Here is a 13228-nt window from a genome sequence, read left to right as displayed (position 1 = left end):
ATTTTGTTATTAGGTTAACATTTTTAGATAATATTGATTGAACATGATCTTTATGAGCATTGAGCTCATATCATTCGAAAGAAACACACCCACTATTTTAGATTAATTTACGAATTTCATTTGTTTATTGTAAAGTAGTAGAACATTTATGCTTTTATTTCAAGGTTTTAAAACAATGGCTTTGGTCTGTTTACTGTTTAACGTTATTTGTTGCTCAGTGTCCAGGCTGTAATTTTCTTTAACACTTCTTGCTTTGTTTCCAGTAGAAGCAGTACCATACTCATGGGAAGCAAACATACTCGTATCATACGGGTAAATGATCAGTCTTACACCACCGTTTTGAGTCACGTTTACGATGTCGTTAATGTACAAAATAAATAAAAATGGGCCTAAAATGCTGCCCTGAAGAACTCCCGATGATATGGCTAGCCTATTTGAATGAGAATTTGGAAAGGACACGTCCTGATTCCTATTAAGTAAGAAGGATTTTAAAATATCAAGCGCTATGCCATCATTCCAGAGAAACATTTGCCAGTAAAATGTTATGATTCATGGAATCGAATACCTTTTGAGTAATAAAAAAAAATGGCTAACGTTATCTTTCTTTCGCCCGAATGCCTTTACAATTACTCCTTTTTTGTTTCAATAACGCTGTTTCAGAAGAGCGAAGCTTACGAAATTCAAATTGTAAATCAGAAATAAAAAAAATGTTTATCAAGATGTGTTAAGAGCCTTTGATGCAAAGTTTTTGAAGTGGCTTGGAAAGGACAGGAAGAACTGAAATGGGCCTATAGTTGCTCATGTTCAACGTATTCCCGCGTTTGTGTAGGATATTGACTTTTTACACCTGCATTTTCAGTGGAACAACGCCAGTTTCAAATGCAAGTTTATATAGATATGTTAAATATGGTGCGAGTTTATCAATAACGTATTTTATAGGTCTTATTTGCATGTTATAGGCGTGAATAATTTTACTGTTTTTAATTCATAATAGTTGAGCACACTTCCGACTCATCAGTGGGGAACAAAAAAAAATGTGTTTGTCTACGGCAGTGGCATGAACTTTATCTATGTTTAAAGCTTTTTCTATACAGGAAAAATACACACAAGTAGATGCCCCAACATTTACAAAAAAAATTTAAACGCATTTGCCATGATGATTTCTGTTACTTTAACGTAGTTTACGCTGATTTCATGGGGCATGCTTTGGAATGGCTTATGGTTGAGCAATGATTATATTCTCTTCCACATAAAATAAGGTTTCTTAGTTTTTAATGGGTCAAAAAACCTGTTGTTGTAGTCCCGCTTAGCAGTCTTTAGATGACTGGTTAGAATATTTTGGTATTTTGTAAAGGTTACAAGGTTACTCACGTCTCTCGTTTCAAAAAGTGGTTGATATAAAATATTCTTATTCCGTATCATTGACAGAAGTATAGGCGTGATCTAAGTCCTACGTGATTTTAGAGGCTCTGAGGTTTACAAATGGAGAATGTTTCGTACAGATTTCACTAATGCATCTAAATATAAATTTTATGCGGTGTTAACTGAATTGGTTGACAAACTTTGTTGTCAAGATGTACTTTCAATTTCTTCTCAAATACGGCGCAACTGATCAGGAGTGATAGACTGAACCTTAACAAACCGGGACAGAGTCACTGCGGGTTCTCTGGGAACGTTCATTTGGCAAGCAAAAATAAATGGGAAGATGATCGCTTATATCAGTTAAGAGAACCCCTGATGTTATCACTGATTCCTCGTAGTTGGTCATGAACAAATCAAGCAAAGAAAATTAGGTGTTTGTTATTGTTATAGGGTGGTTAATAATATTCAACAACCCACATGACTTATTAAGGTTTGAAAAAGAGTTCCTCGAGCTACGTTCAAAAATCATATCAATTTTAAAATGCGATCGCTTCTTGGAACCTACAGTAGAGCCCTCCAAAGCTGTATTAAGCAACTACATGCACATGTTCTTTAAACAAATAAAACAAATTTCACGTTTCATTTACTGCAGAGCACGCTGTGAATGATTTTCTACTTTCAGCCGAGCACACCAAGCAGTCTTTTTATTTCTACCCCGTGATATATTGTACGTGTTTCGACTGTACCTCCGCGTGCTGTGGGGAATGTGAAGGTGCAGACATCTACTCTGGTATATCCTCTGTGTTATAGTAATGCAGAAACATCCCCCAGGCATACAGGTCATTCACATCTGCATCCATACCAGAAAGTTCAGCAGAGCAAAATTGTACTCTCTTCTGGTAAAGGTGAAAATACTTCACATTTACTTGCGCAAAAGACGCCATTGAGCTGGTAAGTTTAAAACTAGCCTATTGTGAACTTCCAAGCAATCAATAGTGTGGGTATGGAAGTGCACGTCATGCGGCATTTAATGTTTCGCGTTTCCAAAGCTGCTCGGAGGATCACCTGGTTAGTTGAATATTATATAACTTATTTCACGAAACATTCACGAGAGCAAAACAAACACAAGCATGACCCTGAAATGACGTCCAGTACGGCGATGGTTCCCAGGTTCAGACGGGCGTGACGGCGTCCGGTCGGCCCCACCTGGAGTGCCTGAGCGTGGGCTACACGCACCACTGGCAGCGGCAGCTCTACTTCAGCTGGCTCACACTCTACATCCTGGTCGTGCCGGGCCTGCTCATCTCCGCCTTCTACCTGAGCCTGCTGAGGGCCGTGTGGGCGGCATCCGACGCCATCGCGGTCATGCCGGCCAAGGACAGTGGCAACGGGGCTATGGCGCTACGGCGCTGTACCCGGGCAGAACCCTTACTGTCGCGTGCGCGAGCCAAGACGCTCAAACTGACGGTAAGACGTGTGTGACAGACGCTACAAGCCACCGGAACCAATGCATAGCTCAGGTTGTGTCAAGTGACCTTCATGTCGAACAAAGCAACGCGAAAAGCATGAGGCCATGTTTTGCGTGTGGGGCGCTGTATTGGCTAACATGGGCTCTTAACCACTATTGTGTCACATCATAAGGCTGAACAGAGTGTAGACTAGTCCATAGGTGGGGTTCGATCACCCAATACCACGTAGAAGTTAAGGCTTTCACATTTGCTCTTCTGACGTCATCACCAGAGGATCTCAGTAATCCTATCTCATGTCGACGACCCGTTGACGGCGTGCCACATAGAGGGCAATGCTGGAGCTTTGCGGTGCCAAGATAGAGGCATCTGACACTTTGTGGCATACTCTTGCCGAGATTCCGCGTGTTAACCGCTTGTAGTAGCTCGGATGTCCTCTAAAAATGGTGTCATTCACTGGCCTCGCCTTCTAAGTTTGTCTTGGCTCAACACGAAAGTAGGAGAAGGCAAACTTCTGGTAGTCCCAATTACCGAAAGCTCTGCACAAGCGATTATCTCTGGCCAGACGGTAAGCCGGAGCGCTATCAAAATGCTAAGGAAAACACACACATTGATTTACAGCCTCTTAGCAATACTGTAATATTAAAATAATTAGGCGGCCTTTTTCTTCCTTTCATTATGTTTCGTTGCTGCAGAAATAAGTGTTTGAAAGTGAGCAGGGGGTTCGCACGTGACCAAGACTACGCTATTTTTAATTTGTGGGTTTCATCAGGGTTCAGTGCCCAACCCGTTTGGGGAGGGGAAATTTTATACTTCATTCACACGATCATAAATGTACCTTCAGCTCAATGGCCTTTATTGTCAGCGGCAAATCAGTTCGCATATGTTAGGTCGTGGCATGTGCTCGCGACCCAAGATTGCGGGCTGAGTCACCGATTGCAAAGGGACCTATATGGGCACCCTGAGTCCGCTAGGATTCGCTACCGATCGCCCAGCGAACAGCGCCGCGCGCGGCAACTTTTGATTCAGCGTAGGGAAAGCGGTAGAGCTCCGCTGCCGCTCGCGCTGCTCCCGCGCTTCCGCCAATGTAATAAAATAGCCCCAGCAAGCATGCCGACCTTGCAACACCCACCGGTGTACCACTGTAGTTGAGCTGCGACTGCCGATATCGCTTCCCCATGAGTACGCCCGACGCCGCCGGGAGAGGCGCGCGTATCGGCACTGAGTTAGATCTGCAGACTGCTCATTAAAGATACCTTTGTGCTGGCCCTATTAATTGGGATATAACTGAACAAGTTGACGACAGCATTTCATGTTAAACTCGCGGTTCATCCCAGTGTCGACATAGAAACAAGTGCATTGTTACGCAACTTAATGCGCGCGGACACCGAACAAAGAATGAAACGTTCTCAAGCTGAAATCTTCACGCTAGATGTAAGCCCACCGAAGTTATAGACTCCTTGAGAAGTTGTACCAAGTATGACACATGAAAACTTGGAAATTGTGTCAGTTCAACCCCACTCGCATTGGATAGCGAAAGAACATAAACTTCGGGGTTAATTTTTATAGTTGGAGCTTCGCGTGATCTCTCTGCACGTGAAGTATATCGTAAATAAAAGTTTGCTATGAAATGTACAACTTAGATATAATGAGGCGCAGCTCCAGGCGGTCTTCTGCTTGGATTCTTTTTGAAAGAGATATTATCTCACGATACACCAATCCAGGAATATAAGGCTATTCACTTCAGTATATCATAAGTTCGAACGCAGTCGAAGGGTTGAGCACGCACAAACATGAACGAACATACTAAAGGTGCAAGTCATTGCGCCTTCACTGCGCTTGACTGGTTTAAGCGGACGATAGAACACGTAAAGGAAAGATCACAAACGCACGCACTGACGTACGCACAGAAAAAAGAACGCGGTTGTCCTGTGCTTGTCCTCCGTGTTTTATTCTTTCAATTTTAAGGAAGCACAGACGTTGTGCATTAGGTTCGCAGTGTCGGCCGCTCTCAGTGCAAGACGAAACAAAATAGTCTCTCACGTTCTCTTTTTTTTTTTTACTTTAACCATCAAATAAGATTGATAGGTTGGCTTTTCATGGCTTATCCTGTTTCGTAATTCGGTCTAATGTTCCAGTAACACCTGCAGACCGGTAACGAGTTAAGGGTACTCTACATTCTTAGTGTGGTCGTACTTAATCGTCACACCTTTATCACGTGACATCCTATGATACAGTCGACGCTACGAAGTAATGGTACAAATCAAGCGGCGTCATAAACGCAAGTCGCTAGGCCTTTGATCATGTTTATTGTTGGTTCAACAATAATAAAACACGTAGAGAAACTTGACGAACACCATGATGGTGCACTTTTGACGCTATCTGATTGGTTTCTTCAGCTCGTAGCGTCGGCTCCCTCTGGACTTAAGGTGAAACAAAGAATAGTTGCAGTACGGAACATAAATAATCGCCAGCGGTTGCGAATCCATGGAGGCTGTTCATTGGCTTTCTTCGCTAAAGAAATATGGAATTCAACGTTGTGATAATTAAAACTTTTTTTTAGAGAATCGAGCCTTCAAAAATAATGTTTTTATGGCAGCCTAGAACAGTTTCAAGTAGGATTATCTAGGTTTTCTAATCCCAGATAGTAGCTGAAAATATTACGTTGCATTCTTCTGTAAATTGGAAAGAAGTATCTGGTTGCTAAAATTTTCATCCATCTAGTGATGTCGTACCTTCCGAATTTTGAGCATGAATGCAATCCTTCTCTGCGCCGTTCGCATTCGGCTTCACGGCACGACGCGCGTGCATCGCACAGAAACCCGACGCCTCCACAGTCATGCGAGGCTTTCAAATTTCCTAATCACTTCTTGAACCAGAAAACCAGCGTGATTAATATTCATTACACTTGCGCGGTGTCTCGTTTTCTCATAAACATGCAGAAGTCTCCCCGGAGCGCCTTTGATGTTTAGTTTCTGGAATATTATGAAACATGAGATTCGGCAAACCGAGACCTACATTTTCAGACTTATGGGCTTACTCGCTTCCACAGTTTTCTTCCTCTTTTTCTTCTTCTTCTTTTTCTTCTTCTGTGTAGAAACCTTTACTCGAAACAAGCTCCTCATAATATTCTATAATAAACTAAATAAAGATTTTTTTTGTTATTTCAGAAGTAGCATTCCAAACCTTCCTCACCTTCTTGACTGTAAATATTAATCCAACTACGTAAAACCCCCAGAGATAGCCCCCATAAAATAAGAAAATCGGGTAAAAATAAGAGCTGCGTTAAATTTCGATTAATATTCAAGAAAAGATTAGAAATGCTAATTTTAGATTATGTATCCCTGCCAAACTTGTTATTGCGGCGAGGGACAAAGAAGCAAAAATGGCTATGCTTCACATTCATCAATGTGCTTATATCCAGCAATAGCTTACCAAACGCATTTACGCCGAGGCCATCACTGAGCCGAGCACTAAACGATTACTAGACGTGAGCTATTTATCGGTGTTTCAAATAAAATAGCAAAACAAATTCAAAATAGGGGCAGACTCTCTTTTGAAAGTGGGGCATTTCCCGGCATATTTATGTGTGGTGAACTTGACTAACACATTCGTGCTATAAGTTATCGCGTTCAGCCACATGATAGCCTGCACAAAATTAAGAGGTCTGTATTATTTATGACTCGCGTAGTTTCGCGTCTGGGACTAGTGTTAAATTTATTGTACTTCGCCGCAAGTTTTGTACTTTAGATATATATATATATATATATATATATATATATATATATATATATATATATATATATATATATATATATATATATATATATATATATATATATATGTACACCGTTCCATGCATGTCTATTGGGCACGGCCAGGACTGTGAAATGGTCTGGGGCTCTATACGTTTTGGATGCCAATCAATGCTTGTAGGAGCAGTATATAGATGTCCTCAGGCCAGTATTGATGTCCTAAAGAGTTTATCTGAGTTCCTTCTAACTAAAACCAAGCAATTTTCACGTATAGTTATGGCCGGCGATTTTAATTTGCCAGAGATATATTGGAATTGCGTGATGTCTAATGGGATATTCAATTAGTCTAGGCTTCTTGTTGACATAGCTTTTAGTAATAATTTAAGTCAAGTGGTCAAGTGTCCCACACGTGTGTCAAATTATAGGGAATTCTTGATTGATGTCGTGTTTTTATCTGAGGTCGTTACAAAAAGTATTCTTATCGTATCCATCGCGGATGGCATATCTGACCGTGCAATAGTTGTATGTGACCTATCCGCAACGCAGAATGCACACAATGAAACCGAAGCAAAATCTTATCGTGATTTCAACAGGGCGAATGATATCGAGGTTATAGACTTCTTGGAAGTAGCTCTAGACAGATTTCTTGCGTTTTACGATGCGAACCCGGACTCAGTAGATAGGCTTTGGATCTTTTTTAAGCAAGCCATCCTTACATATGTTGATAAGTTTATTCCAGAGCGACCGGCAAAAAGGAAGAGGCACAATCCATGGGTGACGCGCGATCTTTTACATTTAAAGCGAACATTAAATAGAGTAGGTAGGTTCCAACCAAAGTTTATAATTTATGCTTCCTCCTCTTCGACAAGAGCTACGAACCTTTGTGCGCACATCTAAATAGCGTTACTTTAATGCCACGATGCACAACTTTCTCATAGAAAATCCAAGAAAGTTCTGGGCTGATTTGACAAAAACAAAAGTGCGATGATTAAGGAGCTTACTAAAAGCGGGCAGACATTTGCCGATGAAGCGAGCATGGCAAGTGAGCTTAATTATTTTTCTTTCTTCTGTCTTCACCACATGTTGCCTTCATTTAATCATGACAGTTGTGGAATCAGTGACTTGGTGGTTTCTGCAGAAGCTATTTTTAACAGTCTTTTGCAATTAGACACTAGAAAGTCGAGTGGCCCAGATGGAATTCCTAACGCTTTCTTACGAAGGTACGCTGAATGGTGTTCCAAGTTTCTTTACGTGATTTACTCTTGTAGTTTAAAAACTTGTGACGTGCCTCAAGATTTCAAAGTATCCAAAGTTGTCCCTATATATAAAAGTGGAGAGAAAAAAGTGTTTGCAACCACAGACCAGTGTTATTGTTGAGTACATGTAGCAAGGTTCTCGAACACTTCATATTTAAGCACATCGTAACTTTTCTACCATCTGAAACTTTCTCAGCAGATTATCAACATGGGTTCCGAAGAGGCTTTTCGACAGTGACACAGCTGCTTCATGCGGTCCACAATTTTGGTTCAGTGATTGATAACAATGGTCAAGTCGGCACTGTCTTCTTAGATTTTGCGAAGGCGTTCGACAGGGTTTCGCATCGCGAATTACTGCATAAATTGAAGCAAGTCTTGGGAAATGATCGCCTACTGAGGTGGATAGAATTGTACCTTACGAATCGTAAACAGTTTGTGTGCGTAGGCAATGCTGAATCAATAGAGTTACCTGTTCTTTCTGGAGTTTCCCAGGGCTCGGTGCTCCGACCGTTGCTCTTTTTGGTTTTTTTCAATGACCTGCAAATTGATAATCCCTCGATACAGTGCCATTTTTTTCCTGATGATTGTGTATTGTTTTCAAATATATATTGTGTATCTAACCAAAAATGCTTAGAGGAGAGAATTCAAATCATTTCATTATGGTGTCAAATATGGCAAATGAATCTGAATGTCAAGAAATGTGTGCAGATGTCAATTACACTGAAGAAGGTGCCTATCTTTTTTTGTTATTCTATTCATTCAAATGCTTTAGAAGTAGTTAATAAACACAAGTATCTCGGTGTTACTATCACGACCACCTTAAGCTGGGCTAGTCATATTAAGCAGACTGTCGCAAAAGCGTCAGGTAAATTGTGGTCGCTACGTAGGAAAATGTGTCACTGTACTCCTGCGACAAAGCTGACAGCCTATAAATCGCTGATTCGTCCTTAGCTGGAATATGCTGACGTTGTATGGGACCTGCACTCGCAACCGCTCATTGACCAATTCGACGGCCTTCAAAAAAAATCGCTTAGGTTTATTTACAACTCATACGGCCAAGATTCACACGTGTCGCCATTGTATACCGCCTCCGGAGTGTCTATATAATCATGTCGAAGGAAAGTAAAGCGTTTGACATTTTTGCATAACATAATTCATTACAAAGCTTGTCTAAATTTTGATGATTATTTGCAGTATAACGCGAGTCGTGATACAAGGCAGAAGCACGAGGATTTGCTTCTTGAGTTCCGCTGCAGAAAAGATGTTTTTAAATACTCCCTTTTCCCTCGTTCTCTCTGTGAGTGGAACGAGTTGTCACCAAGTGTGACGGCGATTGCTTCTACCACTTTATTTGCGAGTGCAGTTGATGAATTGTTTTTTTATCACCAATGACTAAGCTACTTCTTTATTGTTGTTTGTTCATTCGACTCATTGATGGTTTCTGATGTTGTCTATCATGCCTTGGCCCTCAAAAGTTGGTCGGCAGTATTCTCAAATAAATAAAAATAAATAAAATACATATATTGCACTGGGAGACACGGGTGGGAGCGCTGACTGTGTACAGTACTTTCTCCGCGCGACTGCCATCGCAAAGGACATCAGTTTATAGAGCAACTATATAGTCTCACGTCTATACATTTTGTACTCTGGCCAAAAACATCTCATCAATAACTAAACGTACATTTACCCACAGCTGGGCTCTCATACACACAAATTAAAAAGGCGCGTGTGCATATTGCTGCATAAAAGAAGCACCCACCAAAACCCCAGGAAACCTAACAAGCTCCAAACGAGCCGCGAAAAGTTTCTAAAATGCTTTGTTTTTTAAAAGCTGGTTCCGCCATTTTTACTCACAAATTAGCGGCACTGGAGTTTTGGCGACGGGTTTCCACGTTCTTGACTACGGGTTTGTAATAATCCCAGTGCGCTTCTGAATAAACAATTCCGCGATCTCCACACACGCTAATAACCCTCAAACCTGCGTGTAAACTCACTAAAGCCGCGGTCACTCTACTAACACATAGTACAAAACACAGCATGCAGGCACTGCCTGAGACATTTTTCTGCCTTGTATGATGGTACTGTCAGCTTGGTCATACAGAAACTGTCTGGAGACATGTTTGAATCATACAAATGTACGAAGCAGACATGCTTGAGCTTTGTCCGCAGATAGTTATGTTGCATGTCTGCAGGAAACACCGTGTCTTTTCTGTAATGTATAAACTGTATGACTGCGAAATAAAGGTATTACGTGTGGTTGCAAACACGTTCGTATCATATCTCCCCCTAACAGGTCTGCATCATCGCCAGCTTCGTGCTCTGCTGGATCCCGTACTTCGCCGTCCACAACGTCCGCATCCACAGTCACTACTGCATCAAGGTCCCCCGGGCGGTCATCGTGTTCGCCGAGACGCTGGCCCTGCTCAACAGCGCCGTCAACCCGGTCTTCTACGGCCTCTTCAACTCCCACATCCGTCGCGGACTGCGGGACATCATTCGAGCTTGCAGAAGACGCAGCGACCTTGGGCCAGAGCGCGAGTCCACGATGCGCAAGGGAGGCAACGCCTTCACCACGTCAACGTGTGCTCTCGAAGCGTCCTCGGGCGACTGCTTTCCCGGGCAGCCCTTGAAGACAATGGGCTCCATCGGTGCGGGAAAGTTGATCACCAACGGGGACATTGCTGTGGTCTGAAAGTATAGGTCACAAGGACGCCATTTGGATGGGGCCGTATCAACCGGTGTCGTCACAATCACGTGCACTGCTGTCGAAACGAAGATGAAGACGTGTTCCAACCGTTCCTGTGTCGTGAATTATGCTCATGACATTCAACAAGCCGGATCTGGAACATGACCTGCGTCGGTCTGAGTGACGGCCCTTACGTGGGTCGGTTCAAACTGACTTTTGATCTAAGGCCAAGGTGGGCTTTTGGGGATACTAGGTGGTTGTGTAATTAATATTTAGTCCCAGTGTTTACATTCGGTGTGTGATTGGAAAACTTGGCGAGTAAAAAACAAAACAACTCTATTTCAATGGAGGCCAGAGGAACTATGGCCTTTTTAGTTTATTTTGCTGCCTATTGTACCCAGGTCGTCGAAATCCTACATGCCTGAAAGACGGCATTTCCCTATTGTGTTTTAGGGCGCTGCAATGAATTAGCCTGCCCCCTATTTGCCGTCCGGGTTCGGTTCGAGAGAGCAAGAGTAAATGTGTTTTATTTGTGGTAAACGAAGACATCTCTTTGAATCAGTTAAATTTTAATTTCAGCTGCTCAGGAATTTTAAGTCATTGGAAGTGGGAAAACCTCAAACATACCGGCCTGTCTTCGGTTCGTTTCATGGTTCTCCTGGCACTGCATCGGTGGTGTGAGTAAAATAACAGGACAGAAAAGGAACTCATACATGCACTCAGCGACGTCGTTGATGAGTATCAGTGAATCCTTATATGCCACAGTCCTGCATCCGTCTTTGAGCCTCGCTCTCTTACGTCAAAAAGGTGTGTGCAGAAAATGCAGCCGAAACAAGCGGTAACTTTATTAAATTTACTTAATTCTTGGTTTAATAAGCTCTGGTTAATTCAGACACTTATTCCGTACAATATCTTTGATTCGGAAGATTAGTCTCGTATCACCAGAATAGTTGTGAATCGTATCAAATAGCTTTAATGACCCGTCCAAAATACGGATTGATCGATTTTCTTGTGTTAAAACTAATTCATTGTGTTGCCATAAACATAACACGATTTGCAGTTATTTTTGTAGTGTTTCGCAGAGGGTAATAACTTTTTTTATGAACCCTGAATTAATGGTGTAACTAGTGTGAGTTTCCCGCCGTATGTAGCAATTCGTGTGATGGAAGAAGAAATTGATATCTTGGTTCAAAGCAGCGCGACCAAACAAGGACAAAGTAAAGACGAGACAGACGACAGACGACGTCTTCGCTTTATCCTTGTTTTGTCGCGCTGTTTCAAACCCGTATGCTCATCAACCAACTAACCATAACGTACATTTTAAGAAATTAATAAAAAAAGGCTCAAGATAATATAACAGGTTGTGTTCATTTCAAGGGCATTTGGCAGTTCCCTGTCGTTCCTCCTTCCGTGTAGGGGTTGACTATATTACTAAAAGGAAGCCAACGTGCCTAAAAACCGAAAGCGCTTGCAAAAAATAACGCTAAAAGATTAGGTTCCTTTAGGGGCTTATTTACAACTTAGAAATAAATATCGCGAAGGTCAAGTAGAAACTGACGGAACAAGCGCTAACTCACAAGTGTCGTTTTAATATTCATACAAGAGGCGAGAAAGATGAAGCGTCTCTCTCTCGTCTTTCTTTTCGGCATGAAAATTCCCAAAATGAAATTGCCTTGATGGGGAGAGGAAGTTACGTTGAAAGAACTAAGAAATAAAGAGGAGGACGTTACGTTAAAAACATTAGAAATAGAAGAAACAAAGAAAGAAGAATTTGCTGACAGTAAACCAATATAACAACTTCCAGTTTTTTAACGTAACGTCCTCTTCCTTTTTATGTTATTTCTCAGTCCTTTCAACTTTAACTTCCTCTTCCCATCAAGGCGATTTCATTTTGGGAATTTTCACGCCGAAAAGAAAGACGAGAGAGAAATGCTTCCCCTTTCTCGTCTTCTGTGGGAATATTAAAACGACAGTTGTGAGTTAGCGCTTGTTCCGTCACTTTGTACTTGACCTTCGCGCTATTTGTTTCTAAGATGCATATCAAACTAGCCCACCCTAATATTTTAGTACAGCTTCTTTTCATGTAACTAAAACATCAAAAGCTTTTTATTTATATTTTTTTTTTTTTTTTTTTTGTTTTTGTTTTTGCCTGGAAATGGGGCGGGTAGGGAGCTATGTATTTTCATGGAGAGCCCTTTTCAAATGACGAACCTGCGTGTTCGGAAAAGGTTTTCCTAGTTAAACAAATTCCGATACATTTTATTTCCCGCAGCGTCACAAAAAGTAAATAATCGCGGTTGCGCGTTCGCCACAACAGCCTCTAAGCGCCACTATTTTACATGGCGGCGCTTAGAGGCTGTTGACATGTTTATGCCTCTGAGTTAGTTTAAAATTACAGGAAGACGCCTAACCCCTTGATGCCCAGTATTGCTCAGTAGCAGCAACTCAAGAATTATATAATTTCTCTCATGCCATGTGAGTATTGTATTGTATTGTATTGTATTTATGTGGCGATTCCCTTTGAATCATGCGTCTACTAAATAGACACGCCAAAAAAAAATAAAAAAAATGGTTAGAAATCGGAGTGTATCCACTAGTTTCAACAATGTACTGCCCACCAGGCCTCGAGTCTCCGCTTCGAGCACTGCACATACGTGTTCTCCTCGGTAAACCCGAGGGCTTGCTCGATGCGAGTGCTGACGT

General features: G+C 41.7%; 1 protein-coding gene across 2 annotated transcripts in view; it reads left to right on the top strand.

The window, feature by feature from the left end:
* The window catches only part of LOC115320636 (cardioacceleratory peptide receptor), a 387787-nt gene extending 375905 nt beyond the window's left edge, over positions 1–11882 (top strand). For both annotated transcript variants that reach the window (XM_040214021.3, XM_042286202.1), the window contains exons 4-5: positions 2533–2829; positions 10133–11882. In XM_040214021.3, the coding sequence (XP_040069955.1) occupies positions 2533–2829; positions 10133–10531 (696 nt within the window). In that variant the 3' untranslated portion in view covers positions 10532–11882. The remainder of the gene's footprint in view (positions 1–2532; positions 2830–10132) is intronic.
* The last annotated feature ends 1346 nt before the right edge of the window (positions 11883–13228 follow it).

Source organism: Ixodes scapularis, unplaced genomic scaffold (assembly GCF_016920785.2).
Source record: "Ixodes scapularis isolate PalLabHiFi unplaced genomic scaffold, ASM1692078v2 PGA_scaffold7__128_contigs__length_106722199, whole genome shotgun sequence".
Lineage (NCBI taxonomy): Eukaryota > Metazoa > Arthropoda > Arachnida > Ixodida > Ixodidae > Ixodes > Ixodes scapularis.
This window is presented reverse-complemented; position numbering and strand designations above follow the sequence as displayed.